General features: G+C 48.9%; 1 protein-coding gene across 2 annotated transcripts in view; it reads left to right on the forward strand.

Annotated features, from left to right (window-relative positions):
• The first annotated feature begins 6,946 nt into the window (after positions 1-6,946).
• Positions 6,947-21,208, forward strand: part of ZNF777 (zinc finger protein 777) — a 28,180-nt gene continuing 13,918 nt past the window's right edge. The window contains exons 1-4 of one of the 2 annotated variants that reach the window (XM_055335323.1): positions 6,947-7,030; positions 11,916-12,767; positions 13,770-13,896; positions 15,774-15,887. In XM_055335323.1, coding sequence (XP_055191298.1) covers positions 11,931-12,767; positions 13,770-13,896; positions 15,774-15,887 — 1,078 coding nt within the window. In that variant the 5' untranslated portion in view covers positions 6,947-7,030; positions 11,916-11,930. Of the gene's footprint in view, positions 7,031-7,611; positions 7,794-11,915; positions 12,768-13,769; positions 13,897-15,773; positions 15,888-21,208 lie in introns of those variants that run through there. The other variant, XM_055335322.1, reaches the window with a different exon arrangement.

Genomic DNA, 21,208 nt, shown 5'->3' on the forward strand with positions numbered 1-21,208 from the left:
TCATATTCAGAAAATACATGGTTTAGAAAAAATGCACCCAACACTAAAAGATGATATTTAGTTGGGTCCTCAGGAAGCAGATGTGGAGACACACTTTAAAGTGCAGGAGGTTTAGGGGGAATAATGCTATGAAAGGTAAAGGCATGAGGAAGCAGGATTTTGCAGGCAAAATCTCTGACCAGGGCACAGACCTAACATCCATGAAAGGGACGAGGAGTGCAAGCAGGTTTGGGCAGCAAGAACAGAACATGCTGTGGTTCTTTTTTTTTTTTTTTAAGATTTTATTTATTTATTCACGAGAGACACAGAGAGAGGCAGAAACATAGGCAGAGGGAGAAGCAGGCTCCTCACAGGGATTCTGATGTGGGACTCAATTCCTGAACTGCAATCACGCCCTAAGCCAAAGGCAGGGTGTCAACTGGGATCAACCGCTGAGCCACCCAGGCATCCCCATGCTGTGGTTTTGATGAACTTCCACCAAACCAAACAAAGGATTCTAGAGCAAGTAATTCCTATTAGAGGAATCCTGTATTGAGCAGAAATGCCCAGGCCCTAAAAACCCACCTGCTCACTCACTGGCTGGGACTGCCCAAGTACAACGTGGCCTTAGCTTGAAAGCCAACGCATTTCCTGAAGGCATTAATAACTGGAGCTGTCAGCTAACAGCACTCCTTGTAGCTGAATGGTAAATTCCTAAAGATCTGAGTGGCAGAAGAACTCCACTGCTGCCACAAAGAACAAAAAGCTGATGCCTCAGGCTGGGCTCTGGGTGATAGTAGTGGGTGGGCCGATATCTTCCTTAAGAATCTAGAACTACAGCTTGTACCTCGCAGTGGGTGAGATTCAAATTTACATTACCCACAGGGCTGATCAATTGCCATAAAAACTGGACAAGGACCAAAGATAGCACTTGAGGTTTCTGGCTGAAGGAAACCCAAAACAGGAGGAATTATCCCACAATCCAGACCATGAGCCTGGCTCAATATAAGCTCACAATCACATATTGCAAAACCCACAAGGAAATAGTCCACCATTAGTGAGAATACAACAAACAGGCAGGATCACAATCCAAGAACTTGAATTCATACATGAATTCAAAATAGAATAAGACAGGAATAGTTTTATAAGGCATAATACTAACAAAGGGCAGAAAGTGGAAGAAGCGGCATGGGAAATGCCTGGTAAATAGAAAAAAAAAATCGAACCTTAAGAAAAAAATCAAGATACTATTACAAAGAAAGTAATATTGGGATCCCTGGGTGGTGCAGCGGTTTGGCGCCTGCTTTTGGCCCAGGGCGCAATCCTGGAGACCCGGGATCGAATCCCACATCGGGCTTCCGGTGCATGGAGCCTGCTTCTCCCTCTGCCTGTGTCTCTGCACCTCTCTCTCTCTCTCTCTCTCTCTCTCTCTCTGTGACTATCATTTAAAAAAAAAGTAATATTTGAAAAAACAAAATTTCTGGAAATAAAATAGTCCTTGAACTTTTAAAAACTCAGTTGATGGGTTAAACAGCTGACCTAAACAGGGCTGCAAAGATGTGATATGTTTAAGAGCAGAGACTAAAACACCCACAATAGATCTATCTAATCATATTTTCTCATTTAGAAAGAGATAATTTATTTCCTTCAGGAGGAAATAAATTTATAAAAGAAAGGCTGACGAGCTTCAAGACGATGGAAGACATAAATCCTCAAACTCAAGAGGCCAATCCTCAAGCTCAAAGGTAAAGCCACAGGTAGAAACATCGTGGTGAAACTAGAACCACCAAAAAGAAAAGGAAAATCCTAAAAGCAGCTGGAGAAAAAGACAGATTGACATGAAAGGAAAAGGTATCAGAGTGACCAACGACACTTCTATGATAAAAATAGAGATCAGGGGATCCCTGGGTGGCTCAGCGGTTTAGAGCCTGCCTTCAGCTCAGGGTGTGGTCCTGGAGTCCCAGGATCTAGTCTTCCCTCACTTCCTTCACTCCAACTTAGGCCTTCACAAAGCCTCACCTTTGGTCAAAGCATGGAGGGTTCATAAAGGACGTGAAGGAGGATGTGCACCTGTGTGTTGCCATAGAAACTTTGTTCAGCCTGGTTCACCTGGGACTGTGAAGGTCTATGGGTACCATGGTTTCCAGGAGGGGCGACATGAGGTGGTCTTGGGCGTAGTCCTCAGCTCTACCCTGACTTCCTCTGTCAGGGAGAAGCATTTCCCGAGGGCTATCAAGAAATGTCTGCCCCTACTCTTCCCAGGAGTCACCCTCCATTATGTGGCCTGTGGGCATGTGGGCACCTCAGAGGTCCCCTTCCACTACATGCTCCTTTACAGGAGGTCAAGGAAGCTCCTTGGGTCTTATCTTGCATCATTGGAGTCCGAGGGGAGCTGGAGCAGGATGGGAGTAGCCTCTCCTTTGCCTGTGATGTCTTTAAGCCTTCAGAAATCTCTGCGTTAAAAGCCATCCACTTCCATGTGCAAGGGTACTCACAAACTTTGGGGGATCCATATCCAGAGTACTTCCCTTCTTCCCTGTGATGGAAGAGGGAGCCTGGAAAGGGCGACAAGCATAGTCCTGGGCTCCACAGAGGACACTGTGAATGGTCTCACGTGGAAAGAGGAGGGTGACCAAGCACTGCCTCCTCTCCTGTCTTCTTTGTACATGTACGTGTGTGAGGACGAGATGCCCGCTCTCAGGTGGGGCCTCCTAGTAAAGCTCCGCAGGTGAGTGACTGTCCCAACGCCTTCTGGCCACACAAAAGTAAGTTGTGGGGTAGATTGTGGGCTGCTCAGCTCTGGGTCTTAGCCTCGATCTCCAGACAAGGACAAAATGACACTTGACATCTTGTCACACACTGTTTATAAGAGATTTACCTAAAACTTAAGAGTACAATGCAGTGCAAAGTAAAGAATTGAGAAAAGCTGGACTAGCAAACACTCATCGAAAGAAAATGGACTAGTAAATACCTTTAGACAAAACAAACTTTTAATAAGATTTTATTTATTTATTCATGAGAGACACAGAGAGAGAGGCAGAGACATAGGCAGAGGGAGAAGCAGGCTCCTTGTGGGAAACCTGATGCATGACTTGATCCCAGGACCCTGGGATCACACCCTGAGCTGAAGGCAGATGCTCAACCGCTGAACCACCCAGGTTGCCCCAAACCGACTTTTTAAAATGATCTTTATTTATTTATTTATTTGACAGGGAGAGAGCAAGAACAGGGGAAGCAGCAGAGGGAGGAGAAGCAGGCTCTCTGCTTAGCAATATGGGGCTCGATTCTGGGACCCTGGGATCATGACCGGAACCAAAGGCAGAAGCTCAACCAACTGAGCCACCCAGGCTCCCCAAAAATAGACTTTGATCCTAGAAGCATTACTAGGATAAACAGGATCACTGTATTATGAAAAAAATAAGGTACCATGTACCTAACAACATGGACTCATATAAAGCAAAACATGACAGAATTATGAGGGAAATTTTGAAAAACAATCACAATGGGAGATTTCCATATACCTCTATTTGATAAGACAAAGAAAAATTAGTAAGAATCTAGAATATTTGAAAAGTGTATTAAACTAATTCTCTCCAAACAATTAGAGATTTTATGTTCTTTTCAAGCATGCATGAAATATTTACAAAAGCTGGCTCCAAAGCAAATCATAACAAATTCCAAATAACCAATTTTATTCAGACCCCTTTTTAAAATCACAGCATAAGGGATCCCTGGGTGGCACAGCGGTTTAGCGCCTGCCTTTGGCCCAGGGCGCCATCCTGGAGACCCGGGATCGAATCCCACATCGGGCTCCCGGTGCATGGAGCCTGCTTCTCCCTCTGCCTATGTCTCTGCCTCTCTCTCTCTCTCTCTCTCTCTCTCTCTCTCTCTCTCTCTCTCTCTATGACTATCATAAATAAATAAAAATTTAAAAAATCACAGCAGAATAAATTAGAAATAATAAAAGGATATATAAAATGTTTGCGGGCAGCCCCAGTGGTGCAGTGGTTTAGTGCTGCCTACAGTTGGGGTGTGATCCTGGGGATCCAGGATCGATTCCCACGTTGGGCTCCCTGAGTAGAGCCTGCTTCTCCCTCTGCCTGTGTCTCTGCCTCTCTCTCTCTCTCTCTCTGTGTCTCTCATGAATAAATAAATAAAATCTTAAAAAAAATAAAAAATAAAATGTTTGCAACAGAGAAGAACCATTTAAGAAAAAAAGCAAAACTCCTTGTACTCACATTAAAAAAAAAAGATTTTAAATAATCTCTACACTGAACATGGTGTTTGAAGTCACAACCCCAAGTTCAAGAGTTGCATGCTATGGGGCACCTGGGTGACTCAGTTAAGTAGCCAACTTTTGGTATCGGCTCAGGTCATGATTCCCGGTTGTGGAATCCAGCCCTCTGTCAGGCTCCACGCTGAGCACAGAATCTGCTTCAGATTCTCTTTCCCTCTCTCTGCCCTTCCCCCTAGCTTATGTGCAAACTCATTCTCTCTCTCAAATAAATAAATATTTCTTAAAAAAAAAAAAAGAGTTGCATGTTCTATCAACTGAGCCAGTCAGGTGCCCCAGCTCTTATTTTAACACTGCTTTACATGTTTGTTCTTTGGAACAATTGCTACTGTAAAAAGTTCATAACAAAAAATTTCAGCTGATTACAGAATATTTATTTAATATTAATGTATCAAATATGCAACTAGTAATCTTGAGGGGGGAAATATACCAAGAGGATATACAGTTATAAAAGTAGATTCATGTTAAAAATGTCAAATGGAAGGTATATTTTTATTCTTCCACTTTTCACATATACCAGAAGACAAAGAAAAATAAATTCAAATAAGGTAACTACTCAGGTGGTTGGAGTCTTTCGTTTTACTTTGGTAATAAGAAAATCCGAATTAATACTGAATTTCTTATCTTACGTTCATCTGAAAAAGAATGATCATATATTCATCCATCTGGGTACTTCTTCGAGGGGTATTAGCAGACTAGTTGATTTCTGGACCCCATCAAAATTCTAGCTGGCTTAGTTGTAGAAATTCACAAGCTGATCCTAAAATTCAAATGGAAGTTCAAGGCATCCCAAATGGCCCAAAACAACCTGGAAAAAAAAAAGAGCAGAGTTAGAGGATTCAAATTCCTGATTATCACATTTGGAAACATTAAATGCACGCTACCAATAACACAAAAGATGGTGGCTAACCTGCTGTAAGATTAATGCATTGAAGTGAAGTGATATAACTCACATAAGGTAGGATATAGGGGTGCCTGGGTGGCTCATTTGGTGAAGTATCTGCCTTTAGCTCAGGTCATGCCAGTCCTACGTGGGGCTCCTTGCTAAGCAGGGACTCTGCTTCTCCCTCTCCCCCAATCTTACGCTCTCGGTCTCTCTGTCTCTCTCTCTCTCAAATAAATGAATAAAATCTTTAAAATAAATAATAAAATAAAATGCAATCCTATCAGTAAGCACATTAAGTTTGGTGACAGGTTCACAGTTACAAAACAAAAACAAAAACAAAAACCTATAAACCAGTAAGAAAAAGAGTTCATGACAGGAAGGATATGAAGAGAAAATCTGAAGAGTGAGCAACCAAAATGTCTAGTACATATGAAAGGGTGTTCAATTCTCGTAATAACCTGGGAAATACAAATATCAAACACAAAGTAAGACAGTGAACTATGATTTCAAACTCATTGTGTTGACAAGTTTCAAAGCCCAGAGTCAGTAACTGTTGGCAAGGCTCTGAAAACAGGACCCCATGCACTGTTGGTGGGAGTGTCGCTGGGCGCCACCTCACTGGTGAGCGGTTTGGTGAACTTAGGGAAGTCTTGGGGTCTCTCCCAGAGAAAGTCAAACCTACACAATGAGATATGAGTTTAGATGTTCCTGGCAACAGGTTTCTTTTCATTCCCCTCGGGGGAAAGGGAAGTAAACTGGAGTTTATTCGTTCAGTGAAATACTATATAGTGGTCAAAATGAATGAACCAGATATTCTTGTTTAAACATGACTGTATCTCAAAAACAATGATGCTTAAAAAAGAGCAAGCTGCAATCTGATATGGAGTGAATTACATCATTCACATAAACATTTAAAATACCAAACCCAGTGGTATATACTGTTCACTGATGCACGAGGACATTAGTGGGATCTCCAACCTCTGGGAAGGGAAGGAAATGGGGTCCAGGGCACTGGCCTCACCTGTATCCATAACTTTCCCTTTTTAAAGAGACATCTGGGCTGACGGCACCCTGAGTCCTGCTCCTGCTGCCTTCCAAGGCAGCTCCATCCCTGCCCACCCCACCCCCCCCCGCCGGGGTCCCCAGAGGTGAACAAAGATCTCCTATCTTTCTTCCCCCTTTAAGGTAGTTCCAGTAGGGTTTTTGTCACTTGTACCCAGGAGGCCTGCTGTACTTCCTTCCTTCCTACCTCGCCCGCCCCCAAATATCATCTCTGGTTCTCTCCAGCCAGCAGCTATCCCACAAACATGAGTGTAGGTGAACCTGTCCAGGAAAGGGGGCCGCCAACCCTAGGCTCTACCATTCCTTCTGGGCGCTCTCTCAAGGTGAGAGACGGCATTCCTACAAGGGACTGGCACAGCAGCTTCGGCTCTCTGCCACTCGGCCTCAGTTTCCTCCCAAACGACGGGTCCGGCCCCTTCCAGCCCTAGCCCCCTCTGACGCTCGGAAGCGTGTCCTTTCAGGTCGAAAACGACACTCGGGCATTTGACAAAAGCACCCAGCCCCCTTGCTCCCCTTGGAACCACAGCCCGCTTCCCGGGAACCCGGGCTGCACGGAGCTGGTCACATGAACTCGGGCTCTCTTCGGTGTGACGGGTTTCCGAGCTCCCTTTGTGAGCGCAGGTCTTGAAAGCGAGCGACCCGGGGTCTGGGTTTGAGAGCGGCAGGGGGATCCGGCGGAGGAAGGCTGTCGGAGCCAATCAAGCCGCCTCCAGACCCCAGCGCGTCGCCTCGGCGGCGCGCGGCCGTTTGCGCGCGGCCCCCCCGCCCCGGGTCTCGCCCGAGGCCGCCCGGGGAGGCGAGGACCCCAGGTGAGAGGCCGGCGGGGGTGGGGGCCGGAGCGGGGAGGCCGCGCGGTTCGGCCCGGGCTCCGCGACGGGCCGGCCCGGGGCTCAGGGCGTGTCCGTCGCCGCCCGGCGGCTCGCTCGCCACTGTTCGCTCCTACCGGCTGTAGATGGAGCTGTCTGGGTTCCTGCCGCCTCCGACGAGCCTCGGAGTGTTTCTCTTTAAACGGCCTGAGAGGGACATGCCTCCCAGGATGCAGTTTGTATCAACATGGCAGCTGCTGTGCAGCTCCCCTGCTGAAGAGGCGCCGGGACGGCAGCAGCGCAGCTCGCAGCCGGGGCCGGGGCCGGGGCCGGAGCCGGGGTCGCAGCCGCGGCCGCACAGGGGCCGCGCGCGGGCCGGGGGCCGGTGCTGAGGGCCGGGGCCCAGCTCGCCGCCGGGGCGCAGCCCGCGCGGCCGCCCGCACCGCCGCGCGCCCCGCTCCGACGCCGCCGCCCGGCTCGGCCGCTCCGTCCCCGCCCGCCCCGAGCAGGCCGGGCCCGACGGCCGCGCGAGCCCGGGCCGGGAAGGCAGGGCCGGGCGGGCGCCGCCTGCCGAGAGGCCGGGGGCCGGCCTGCGTGGGGCCGCGCGGCGGCGGCGGCGACTCCGGGCCCGGCCGGACAGCGCACGGCCATGGCCGAGGCGGCCCCGGCTCCGGTGAGGGCGGCCCGCGCGCGCACGGACGCGCGGACTCGGGGCCCGGGGGACGGCCTGCGCGTCCCGGGCTCGGCGGCCCGGCCTGGGGTCTCGGTAAGGGTTGGAGACGCCGCGACGAGGGGGTGGGGGGCGGGGGCCGGAGGGCTCGCGCGCCCCTTAACGCGAGGGGGGCGCTGCGGGATGGCAGCGGGGCCGAGGACCCGGCCGCCGTCCGGGCGAGGCTGCGGGGACGCCGGGGCCTGGCGCGCTCGCGGGCCCGGGGCTGGGCGCCGGGGGCGGCGCGCCTCGCTCCCTGCGGAGCCGGCGCTGCGTCCGTCGGGGTTGCCGCCGCACGTTTTCCGCAGAGCTCGCCCCCGCCGAGCCTCCCGCGGCCGGAGCGCGGCGCTGACGCGGCTCTCCCATTTCGCAGAGCGGAGACACTGAGGCACAGACACCTGGCGGCGACCTGCCCGGCCTGCCCCAAGGTCACGTAGCGAGTCATCCGTGGCCCGGTGCCCGCGTCCCCAGAAATGCCTGCCTTCCCGGGCGGCGGGCCTGGACGGGGAGGGGGCGGCTCTGGCGGCGGCCTCCCCTGGGTTCGGGGGTGGGGGCCTGGCCCGCCGCGTGGTGGACGCGGCCCGTCGGGGGGGGGGGTGGTGACGGCGGGGTGAGAGGCCGGGCAGCGCCCAGCCGGGCGAGCGGCTGCGTCGTGGGGAGCAGGTGACCCTCGGGCTCGGGCGCCTGGGCCTGCAGCCACTGTGTCTGGAGGGGGGCCCCCCGCCAAATTTGGGGTGTCCAGACGGATGGGGTCTGGGGAGCGAGCTCCCAGGGCCTCAGTGGCTGACGGTCTTGTGTACTGGGCCATTCTTAAAAATCTCCCCGCAGACCTGCTCTTTGAAGATGCAGTGGCTGTGCTGGGGAGCAGGATTGCTGCATGGGAGTCAGCGTCTGTGAGCCTCAGTTTACTATCGTGGACAGGAAGGGGTCGGGATATATGCTTTCTAAAGAGCCTCCCGGCTCAATAAAAAAAAAATAAATATATAAATAATAATAATCCTCTCTTGGAAAATAAAATAAAATAAAATGGAGATTTAAGAATGCCTACCTCTGGGCTTCAGTCTCCAGGGCCCTCGAGTGGTATATAATTCTGAGTTAACCACACTGGGTCACACAAGAAAATGGCATGGTTTGCTTTCTTGCTTGCTTGCTTTCTTTTTCTTTTTTTAAATAAATTTATATGAATGGTTATGTATATATATTTTTTCCTGCTAAGGTGCATGTATCCTGGAGACCCCATCCACCTGTGATACAGGAGGTAGGGAGGGTCGGTTAAATCCTATGATACGTGGTCCAGAATACCACCCCCTCCCCCCCCCCAACAGTTTGAGAATGCCAGGTTATTAGTCTTAGATACTATATTTACAGCTCCATCCCTGTCTTTATGCTTCGGGTAAAATCAAGCCACAGGTTTATTGGTATAGAGGACATCATAGCAAGGGGTGTGTTATTTGGGGGTGGAAAAGGGGGTATGCCCCCGTGTCCCCCTCATCCCTCTACAGTCTTCCGAATCTAAAACTGGAGAGAGCCAGTCTAGTAAGAGAGCAAAGAAATGTTATTTTCCTTTAAGCTCTGATTAAACTAGTTGGTAAAGGTATCTACTCTGCTGGCTTTAAGTACTGTACTGGAGTTTCTCCCCATTGTTTTAGTTAAACCCCTGTATTACTCTGGGGGACTAACTTGGCCCCCCAGGGAATTCCCTTCTCCTATTAGTTGTAGGCAAATACCCTAACCCCCCTCCAAGGACAGGGTCATAATGTCCCTATTGTGTTGCATTATGCTAGTCATTTCCCCTGTGTGAGGCCTCTGTCCCAGGGAGCTGTCCTGTCTGCCCTCACCTACCAAGAGTTGAGAAGTGGCTTAGTTGTTAATGAGTCTTCAGGTTTAGGGGTCTGTGAACCACTTGAAAGTGTTTGAAGAATTTCGTGTGTGTGTGTGTGTGTGTGTGTGTGTGTGTGTGTGTGTGTGTGTGTTGAGGGGGAGAATTCACAACTTTCATTAGGTTTCCAAAAGGGTCCCTGATCCCAGCTTTAAGTGGAAATGTCTTTATGGACAGGGCCTCCCCCACCATAGAACCTCCCACAGGTCTTTGTTGAATCTCCAAGCCTCTCTGAATTTTAGAGGTAGAAAGGATTCCGAACACTTAACTGAGCTAAACTGCTGCCTCTGTTGACAGATGAGGCCCGGAGGCAACCTACAGTGGAGGCTGAAAGGCCAGTCTCCGGCAGCCAGCCCTCTCTGTGACCTTGGGCAAGTTAGTTGGCCCTCTCTAGGCTTACGAGTCTTCATTATGCTAAGTGTGGGTAACAGTTCTCAGAGTCCTATTTCGTAGGGCTTCCTAAGGATTACGTGTGAGATCACCCTTTAAAATGCTTAACGCAGTTCACGGTGCACAGTAAATGCTGACTAACTGTTAGCTGTTATCTGACTAATTAGCTCTCACATCTGGTTAGCTGCAGAGCTACTGGATCATGCCACCTCAGAAATATTCCGCTTGAACAGGCCTTCAGTTTTCAATTCTTGCCTTGACAGCATGGTGCTGTCTCAGTGAAGGCCCTCATAAGTGAATGTATGAGCAAGTAAAGGAAAGAGAAGTGGTAGGAGATAGAAATAGGTTGAGAGAGCTCTCCTAGATGACCCAAGGAATGTCTTTCACCCTAACATGTTTTTTCCCGTGACCCAATGATTTATACCATTCATTAATTCAGCAGACATTTATTGACCACATACTGTAGATCAGACTGGACAGCGGGGATGTGCTCACTTTCAAACGAAGAGAATGGGAATTTCGGTTGTATTAAAGGTTACTTGGACATGGCACAGTGATGGGCCATCAGCGCATTCGCTGAAGGAAGATTATGAGCAAATGGACAAACATGTTCTAGAAGAACTTATATTGAGTTCCACTAAAGCTATTGATTGTCTGGATAAGTAAACACAGGGCTGGCCACTCAGAAGACCCTGGCTTCACCTCCCTGGTGACACAAGAATTCTCTCAACCTTGAGTGTGCAAGGTGGGGAACAGGGAGAGTAATGTAATGAAAATCCCCAAAGGACTTGGTGCGTAATGAAAATCCCCAAAGGACTTGGTCTTCATTCTGGTTCTTGTCCCCACCAATCCTGATGTGAGTCACAGAACTGGGGGGCTCCAGCCCCATATCCAGTCCCCCCGGGCCTTGGCTCCTCATTCCCCACCTCACCAACTGTAGGGAAGAGCTCAGACCACCAGCATTCACCTGCTGCAGTGGACCATCTACCCCGGGGACTTGGGCTTCCATACAAGTGGCTGAATTGCCATCCCCTGGCCTGGCTCGGGCAAGGTTTCTCTCTTCCCATTTTGCTGCATAGCAGGAGTCAGCCTGGGATGCCCAGAAGCGCATTTGGCCTCTCCAGGAGGGGCTGGGCCCATATAACATGTCTTAGAGGCAAACCTACACCATATAAATGCTCTGAGAAATTTGACTGATAAAGTCCACAATTCAGCTTTTACCAAAGAGTATGGAGAATGTAAGGTAATTGTGTGTTCCCATTCCTGGAAGAAGGGAGGGAAAGATAACACTGGGACTGCCTGCTGACACAAGTGGAAGCAGTGGGGCCAGATGTCGAGGTCACCTTTGAGGTAAGTCTTTTAACAGCACTGGCCCCGCTGGAGCCTCCTCCCCCCTCGCTGGGAGTCTCAGGGTAGTAACAGTGCCTGGCGCTGACAAAATTCTGCTGTCGTTTTAGAGTTTTGTTGTATTTGATGCCCGGTGCTCAAACTCAGTGAGGAGGCAGGTGTGTCAGCTACTGTCTTCGTTTTACGTGCAGGGACACTGAGAACAGAGAGGTCAAGTAACCAGGCAGCAATCGACACGCACAGGTCTGAGAGCCAAGACCAGTGTCCTTACCCCTCTCGTCCACTCCTGGTCATGGGGATCCCTGGACATGTGTGTCATCAAGAAAGAGATGGCTCTCCCAACACAGAAGGTGGCATTGCCACCTTTTCTTTGTTATTATTAACAGTTTTATAATTGACCTCTGAATCCATGCTGGGTTCTCCAGAAGACATTCATGTCTGTGGAACATATCTTACTGCCCATGAACCTGCAGCCCCTTTTCTGTGGGTGCCTGTCTTTGGCATTTACTTTGTCAGCTGGAGACCGTGGCCTTCAATCCTATCCTTTCTTTCCTTGAACACAGGTCCCACAGCTGGACATGGAGACCCAACGCCCATCACCTCCATCATTCCCCAGTGTTCTGCAAGAAGAAAGCCCCCGCCAGACCCCCGCTGGACTCCCCCGAGATACTCTGTTCCAATCCCGTGTTCTTCCCCCCAAAGAAATTCCTTCTTCATCTCCTCCCATCCCCCGACAAGGCTCCCTATCCCAGACTCCCAAGCTAGAGACCTCTGGCCGAATGCCGCATGTTCTTCAGAAGGGACCCTCACTCCTGTATCCTGCCACTTCTGAGCAAGAGACTCATCTCCAGGGTCCCCTGACTTCCCAAGAAGAGACCCAGTATCCACCCCCAGCTGCTGCTGAACAAGAAATCTCACTTCTCTCCCACTCCACCCCCCACCAAGAGGCCCCACTCCACTCACCTGAAGTTCCGGAGAAAGACCCCCTGACCCTTTCCCCCACAGTTCCCGAGACTGACATGGACGCCCTGCTTCAGAGCCCCGTTGCCCAAAAAGACACTCCCTTCCAGATCTCTTCTGCAGCCCAGAAGGACACGCCACTCCCAACAGCGGAGATCACCCGCTTGGCTGTGTGGGCTGCCGTCCAAGCGGTGGAGAGGAAACTAGAGGCCCAGGCCATGCGGCTCCTGACCCTGGAGGGACGGACCGGGACGGCTGAGAAGAAGCTGGCAGACTGTGAGAAGACGGCTGTGGAGTTTGCGAACCATCTGGAGAGCAAGTGGGTAGTGCTGGGGACCCTGCTGCAGGAGTACGGACTGCTACAGAGGCGGCTGGAGAACATGGAGAACCTACTGAAAAATCGAAATTTCTGGATCCTGCGGCTGCCACCAGGCAGCAATGGAGAGGTCCCCAAGGTAAACCACTCCCAACTGGGGCTTCCCAAGCAGTGACCGGAATTGGCATGTGTTTTAGGAGTTTCATCTAAAAGAGGGAAGAAGAGATGGTTAAAAGGAAACAAATAGAGTGATACCTAGTTGCCAGCATCACTTCCCGAAGCTCAAGACATGCCAAAATCCAGTGATTTGTCCTGTTGATAAAGCCCTAGGGGAACAGATCAGAGAACCTGTTAGTGATCAGGGATGGTCCATTTGGAAGGGCATTCAGTTCACAAGAAGTGTGAGTTGCTTAGCAGTTCACTGTCCAGGTGGACCGAGACCCTGGTGAAATGTTCCAGAGCTCTATCCTGCCTCACAATTTTTATCAGTTGACTTATGAATTATGTTAATGCCAGTAAAAATGTGATTCCAAGAGGTATCCTAAAAAACTAGAGAATAGTTAGGTTTTACTATTCCCAGAAGATTCTGAAAGAACTTGAATGTGGAGTGGTTTTCTTTCTAATTCTCTTGTGTGTTGTCCCTGAACTCAGCCTTATGTAGGGAAGAGACTTGGACTATATTCTCCAGGCCAGCATTTCTCAAATGTTACTGTGTGCTTGAATCACCTGGGGATCTTACTAAATGCAAAATCTGATTTAGGAGGTCTAGAGTGGGGCCTAGGGATCTGCATTCTAGTACGTCCCCTGGTGCCATGTCTGCTGGTCTGCAGACCATGCTTTATAGCAGCAAGGATTATCCCATTAGAAAGTGGACCAGCAAAATGAGGCCCTTTCTCTGTGGGGCCAGGACAGTACTGAAGTCAGGCCAGATTTCTAGAGAGGTCTGTGGTGAATACCCACATCCATGCCTTTGGGTCTTTCCCACTCCAGTCCTAAGAAGAGGTGTTTGAGCCAGAGCCGGGGGGGGGGGGGGGGCGGGGGGCGTGGAGGGTAGGGGGAGCCATCTGTTGCCTTGGGATTTGGCAACTTAAGGCCTGTGACTGCCTTCCACTTGGTCTAAGCTGAGCTTGTGTGTTTTCAGGTCCCCGTCACCTTCGATGATGTCGCTGTCCATTTCTCAGAGCAGGAGTGGGGGAACCTGTCTGAGTGGCAGAAGGAGCTCTATAAGAATGTGATGAGGGGCAACTACGAGTCTCTGGTTTCTATGGGTAAGGAGGAGGTTCACTCACGGTTGGGGGCTTCTGTGACCCTAGCCTGAGGCTCACTTGGAAACCGTGGGAATTTTGAACTCTAGTACTACCAATAATCAAAAACAAAGAAAATTGAATTTTAGAGCACACACTCAGAATAAATGCCCACATGTACTCATGCAGCAGAGATGAAGACAACTGGTAGACAGAGGCACCACTCCACTGAGAAGCCACTTACCCCAAAGTCTGTTCATTCTTGTTATTTTCATCAATAAGTATATTCAAGGAGGAAAACCTAGGAAAATATACTTTAGTTTTATATATATCCTTTGCTCTGGTATGGGGAACTCTTTGGGCACACACAAAAAGTTAGAAAAACATTACATATGCAAGTTGGATAGAAACTTTGATTCTTGCTAGAACTATTAATTGTATATACACATACCTCCCTGTTAGGGCAACTCTTTTTTTTTTTTTTAACTCTTTTCTTTTTAACTCATATTTTTTCTTTTCTTTTTAAAGCGTATACATAGTTGTGAAAATTTAACAATTTAGATTTATACAGTATAGAGCAATCCCCACCCTCCCACTGGTACTGCCCCCCAGAGGTAACAGCCATGAACCCTTTGGCCTGCATTGTTTCTCATCTTCTTTTGTGCACATGCAAACAGACACATGAGGGCAGGTGCTTGTGTGCATACAATCTGTGGTTTGCACAAATGGGATGGGTCACTTAATCTCCTGAAGGATAGGCCCTAGACCACTTTCCATGTCTGCACATATAGGCCTGCTCAGAAAGACAGTGCAGCATTCCAGATGAGCCCCTGGGTGTTTGACCTTTCTGCTGTTGATGAGCAACACGCTGATTCCACCTTCTGCCCATCACAGAGTGCTGTAATCAGCATCTCTGTGTATCCACGTGCACTTACACAAGTATTTTGGTAGCACAGATTCCAGGGAGGAGGTCTGACCAATGAAGACGATGCATATTTACAGTATGATGGCCACGTCCCCCAGAAGGCTGTGTATAATCACACTCCAGAGTATGGCAATGCCATCTCCAGGCCCTGACCTGACTTGATGTTCTTTTGTTTTAAATATTTGTCTTCTCTGATGGGTGAAAAATGACACCTCCTTATTTTAGAATGTATTTCTTTGATGATTAGTGAACTTCCGCATCTTTTCCTGTGTTTACTGGCCAGTTGCATTTCTTCTATGAATTACCTATTTATATTTGCTTTATTTTTATTTTTTTACTAATTATAGAGGCTCTTTATTATAATAATGGATGTTAACCATTTACAGAGGAGCCTTACATCCGACGAATATTTCGACTATTATGTGTGCGTGCATGCACCTCTGTGTTTCCTTCAAGCTTCTTCATCTTGTAACTTTATTTCCAGAGTTTTAAACTTTTTTTTTTTTTAATGTGAGGGACACTATTAGTATTTAGTATTTTAGCTTCTAGATTTTATCAGGATTCTTTTTTTTTTTACTCCGTAAAATTTCAAATCTCTCTTGTGCTTTTGGTATGAAAAGCCCAAGTAGGCATTGGCAACCTGTGAGCAACAGGATCCCTAGATGACAGGGGGCCAGTTTCTGTGCGTGGGCAGGTGGCGCCCACTGCTGCTCCCACATGGGAGTCCTTGGTTAATGCACACATGTGTGTGGCTCCCCCCCCCACCCCAGCAACATGCATGCATGCCCCCCATGCACGCATGCACAGGCCCACACACTGTGGTGACGAAGAGGGCTGGGAGGTTGACCCATTTCTTTTCCAACATTACCACTGGGAGGGTGGCTACTTCTAATGTCCCACTCATGCAGGTGATACATTGACAACATCCAGTGTAACCTCACCACATAGTTTGTCTTCTTTCCTTCCTTCTGCCCAGACTATGCAATTTCCAAACCAGACCTCATGTCGCAGATGGAGCGTGGGGAGAGGCCAACCATGCAGGAACAGGAGGACTCTGAGGAAGGCGAGACACCCGCAGATCCGAGTGCTGGTGAGTGCTCCTGGGTGGCCCAGAGTTCTGCCTTCTGGATCTTTCATCATTCAGGAGGCCCAGCATGGGGTGTTGCAGTCCACAGTAGACCGTGGAGGGCCGCTTTAGCAAGCTTTGTGCAGGAAGGAGGCCTACAGGTGCTAAGACCTGCCTGACACCTCCTTGACCCACCCCCAGTGGCCCAAGTGGCTGGTAAATAAGAATGCCATTGGGTCTCAAGGAGTTTTTTTTTTTTTTTTTTTTTTTTTTTTTTTTTTCTCAAGGAGTTTTTGACACAACCAGGTGTCACCTCACTCTTTGCAGGAAACAAAACCAGAACTGAAAGAAAAGTGGTCATTTGTCAGGGTGCCAGTGACTGTGCCTCGTGGAGCGCTCCAGAGAAGGGCTGTATCTGTGGTCCCTCAGCCAGTCAGTGGAGGGATAGTGGAGAGTGAGATTTTCCATGAAATGTTGTGCACTATGCAGGACAGTGTCTAGATGGGGCAGTTTGATGGAAGCAGCAGAAAGGTGCCCGGCAGGACTGGCCATGGGTCTCAAGTACAGACTCCAGCATCAGGTGCCTGCATTTGAATCCTGGCTTCCCTGCTTACTGGCAGGATGACTTTAGTGAACTCAGCCTTTTTGGAAGCTTGTTTTCCCTGCCTATAAAGTAGGATGGGTACTAAGCTGTAGGGCCTGATGTGGTGACTGGCATGTGCCAGCAGCCGTTGTCATTCTGCATACAGCGTCATCCCTCCCCAGCCCACATGCTTGCCCCATGGGTGCTTTTGTGCTGCGTGGTCCATTTTCTGGAGCTCCTGCTTTGGAATTGCCTTTGGACTTGAATCTTCTACCTTGAAGGTCTACAGTGGAAGCTGATCCTTGTCCTTTGCACCCAGACATCATGGGTGATCATATCTTTTGAAAAAGGATAATCTGGCTGGAGAACTCACTGGCGCCAACAGCCAGGTCTTGTTATGAAGTAATGTCGTTGATCCTGGGACCTATCGACTGGCTCCTATCAGGAGGTCCAGAGACAGTACAGAGTAATGTCAGCCCCGTGAACCAAGAGCCAAGGTAGCAGAGAGACAGAAGCCTGTGAAAAAATAAGTGCTAGCGTCTTTCAGAGAAATCCAGTGTCTTTACTTTCTAGAGATTTGCCTAGAGATTTAAATAGAGAGTAGAGGCTGATGTGAGTTCATTCTGGCAGACAAAAAAGGTGATTTAAAGGCAGGTGAGACTGGGGACTTGGGGACAGAGAATGGCGTGTGGCAGGATGTCCTTTTGTTTGGAAGAAAATAAGTCTGTATCCACAAAGTTTGAGTGGCCACAGCCAAAAACAAGGGTCACATGGGAAGAAGAGAATGATTCAAAGCAGAAGAAATAAGAAAGCAGGCCTGGGAGGCAGAGGATGAGAATATGGGAGGGTAGCTTATGGTAAATACCCTAAAATCCAGCCTGATGTCCCAGTGGGGGTTTGTGGTCTAGGTGCTGCTCCTCTAGCATCCTCTCAGTAGCGCTGGGACGACACTGATCCCCTTCCCCTGTGTGCTGGTTCACACCCTTGTCACAGATGGGCCTCCCACAGACTAGGGCCAGAATCGAAAGCAAATAACCTCAACCCACTCTGCCTCAGGCCCAGTTTGTTCTGGCACACGCACGTCCACGGCCTGAGCTTCTGTGGGAAGTGGTAACCTCACAGAGGCTGCCTTGTAAGGCTGGAATGTTCCATTTGTTCTACTGACTATCTCCAGCCACTCGGTGCCTGGGCAGGAGGGAGGACGGGGAGGACATGGGAACCCCCACCACACAGGGCTGGCTGTAAGCTTGCACCTCTGTGTGAAACCAGAGACCCTAGCTTCTGGATAGTAGGACTGTCCTGTGAATCTATGGCTATCAGAGCCCCAAACGTGCCAGCGGTAACCTGTCTGCTCTCAGGTCTTCTCCCTTAGAAGGGTGGCTGCAGAACCAGTGCCAGTCTGATACCGACGGGGAAGAGCCTGGAACGTTGAGAATTTTAATAATTTCAAGTATACTGCGCATGAGGATTTTATGAACTGGCTAAGTGAATTCAGTAAACTATTACTTATGGTTTGGATCCCTAAGGGCAAGGAGATCCAAAAATGATTCAGATACAATTCTGCTCTCAAAATACTCAGAGCAGGGGCTCCCATTCATGGCCCTTGAAGGTGGGTAATGGAGTAAAAACAAACCTGAAGGCGTGGCTAGAAATCCACGGTGTTAGTCTTTTTGAAAAGCAGTTGGATATTTTTTAGTCTTAAACTATGTTTTAAAATTTTTAAATGTTCATATGCTTGACTTAAGAATTTCCTTTCTGAGAGTCTGTAGCATGGAAAAGAATCTGAACTATGGATTAAGATGGACAGGTATTACATTATGATAGACTCGTAGCCACTAAAATCATAAATGAAGTTGTTTTTCCATATGTGTCATTTGTATGTTTATTATTTAGTTCATTGAGTATTTTGGGGGGGCCAAGTACTATGTCAAGAGAATGATAATAACTACCCCCACACACTCACATATAAAATTATAAAGAGCAGCGGTAGTGCTATGAAGGTGAGCACCCAGGCCAATGAGACACCCGATGTGGAAGACTTTCCTGCCCTGGGACAACAGAAGAGGCCTCTTTGAGGAAGTAGAATTTTTAGTGGAAATCTAAAGGGCAATTAGGAGCTCCAGTGACCCCGAGGAGAACTCACTGGAGGGAGGAAAGTCTGGAAGCCTAGAGACCAGTGGAGACTCCGTAGTCCAGGCAGGCGACGTGGCACAGGCCAGGAGGGAAGTGTGTATCCCCGGGGACCTGTTTTGGTGGTAGGGGCTTCAAGGGACTTGCAATGGGCAGGTGTTGGCAGGGAGGCACACCCCTGCCTATGCAGCAGTAGGATGCTGGGTAGAGGACCCCAGGAGGTGCAGAGCTGGAGAAACAGCAAGAACATGTCAGGCTTGAGATCCATGGGGGGTCTCCAGGAGAAAGTGTTGAAGAAGCAGTAGAAAAACTTAAAAACTGAGAGATCTGAGCTAGAGACAGATATCTGGGCCTTGGTAGCACCGACCCAGTCCAGAGAAGGAGAAGAGAAAGAGGTCCAGCCATGCCCTTGGAAGGCCTGACTTAGAGCAGATTCAGAGATCTGGAATATATTGGTCTGAGTGGGGCCCAGGTGTTGGTATGCTTCCAAACGCTTCCACTATGATCCTAACGCACAGCCGGGGCTAAAAACCACTGTTGTAGGATTTGGAGAAGGAGGGAAGAAACTGAGGAACCAAAGGAAACAGGAATGGTCAGAAAGGTACCAAGAAATGAGGATAGCCAGGGCACCTGGCTGGCTCAGTCGGTACAGCATGCGCAATTAGGATAGTGCATCGCAAGAGTGTCTCCAGAAGGAGGGAGTATGATCAACCATGCTAAATCCTGCAGTGTGGTTTTAGTAAGGCGAAGACTGACGTGTCACCGGATCTGCAGGTTGGCAACACCAGTGACCTCAGCAAGAGAAGCGTTGGTGGTGCGATGGGGTGGAAGCCCTTTGGAGTGGGTTGAGGGGAGGATGGGAGGCGAGGGAGGCAGCACACATCATCAGCTGTTTCAGGTTTAGCTGTGAGTGGGGAGTGGAAATACCGGGCAGTAGCTGGGGGTGGGGGGTGGGGGTGGGGATCTTATTTGCTTAAGATGGGGATTGCTAACACCAGTGTGAAGTGCTGATGGCAGTGATCCAGTTGATAGGGGAAGTTAATGAAGTAGAAATGGAAAATGTAGGGATCCCTGGGTGGTGCAGCGGTTTGGCGCCTGCCTTTGGCCCAGGGCGCGATCCTGGAGACCCGGGATCGAATCCCACATCAGGCTCCCAGTGCATGGAGCCTGCTTCTCCCTCTGCCTGTGTCTCTGCCTCTCTCTCTCTCTCTCTCTATCATAAATTAAAAAAAAAAAAAAGAAATGGAAAATGTAAATGTAACATGAAGTCTGTGATGTAAACAAAAGATAGGGAAAAACTGAATGGAAACATAATGAAATCGTATCTCTTTATGCTTTGTAGAATGTTCTGAAATAAGTATGTATTATTTCTTATTCAGTAAAAATAATTTTTAAAAAACCACAATGCATGAAGAAAGGCTTCGAGTTAAAGATGGCAGGTTGAACATGTGTTTACTCCTACCTCCCAGAATCCTCCTAAAGCAAGAGCAAAGGGACTTGTAAAAGGAATGAACCAGGAGACAACAGCAGCCACATTCTGGAAGCCTGAAAGCAGATGACTGGGTGATCACTGATTTAGAAAGCTAAATCCAAAATTGGTATTGAGGAAAGCAGAAAAGAAACTCAATTTGCACTCCACCCCCAGCCCCTACTCAAGACTTGGGAATGAGCCTTACCGGAGATGCTAGGTATCTCTGGAAATGAGGGCAAGGTGCAGTTAAAAACAGGATGGGTGAGACATCTTGCAGAGAAGCATGTGAGCACTACCATGTCCCCTCCACAGCCTTCCTGAGTCTGTATAGCCAGCATCTGCCTCTCCCAGCCCCAGTAGATAACTGAGGCTTCTCTGGAGAAGCCAGATGAGAGAATGTCTGAACTCGGACACCAGGCACAGTGGAGGGTGGAGCACCATGCTGAAAACAAGAGAATAAGAGGAGTATGATGTGCAGATACTGAGATCTCCAGCCTTCATGCCTAACTTGGCTCTCAAGCGATGGAGCATCTGGGATGGAACCCCCAGGGAGCATGCTGGACGAGTCTTGCCTGGACACTTTGGGGACCAGAACGAGAACGAGGTACCTCCTCATGAAACGACTCAGCAGAGCCATCCTACTGGGAAACCCTTCCCTAACAAGCCCTACCTAAATGCACCAAACTTTTAGTCTCTTTGGAGTATTCTAATTTTAAATACAGACAACCAAGAACCACAGACATTTGGGGAAAGCCTCTCATATACAGAGACCAAAGGAAAAGAAAGCAGAAAAAGTAAATTTGAAAGAAACCATGCAGAGAGATTTTTAAAACTATGCTTAAATATATACATATATGCTTGTGTAATATTTATAACATATATGTATTTCACATTCCTTAAAGAGATGAAAGAAGTGAATACATCCATGATCCAAAAGTATAATGTTTTTTTTTTTTAATTTTTATTTATTTATAATAGTCACACAGAGAGAGAGAGAGAGAGGCAGAGACACAGGCAGAGGGAGAAGCAGGCTCCATGCACTGGGAGCCCGACGTGGGATTTGATCCTGGGTCTCCAGGATTGTGCCCTGGGCCAAAGGCAGGCGCCAAACCGCTGCGCCACCCAGGGATCCCAAAAGTATAATGCTTATTATAAAAAAAA

This window comes from Nyctereutes procyonoides, unplaced genomic scaffold, assembly GCF_905146905.1.
Source record: "Nyctereutes procyonoides isolate TBG_1078 unplaced genomic scaffold, NYPRO_anot_genome, whole genome shotgun sequence".
Taxonomy (NCBI): domain Eukaryota; kingdom Metazoa; phylum Chordata; class Mammalia; order Carnivora; family Canidae; genus Nyctereutes; species Nyctereutes procyonoides.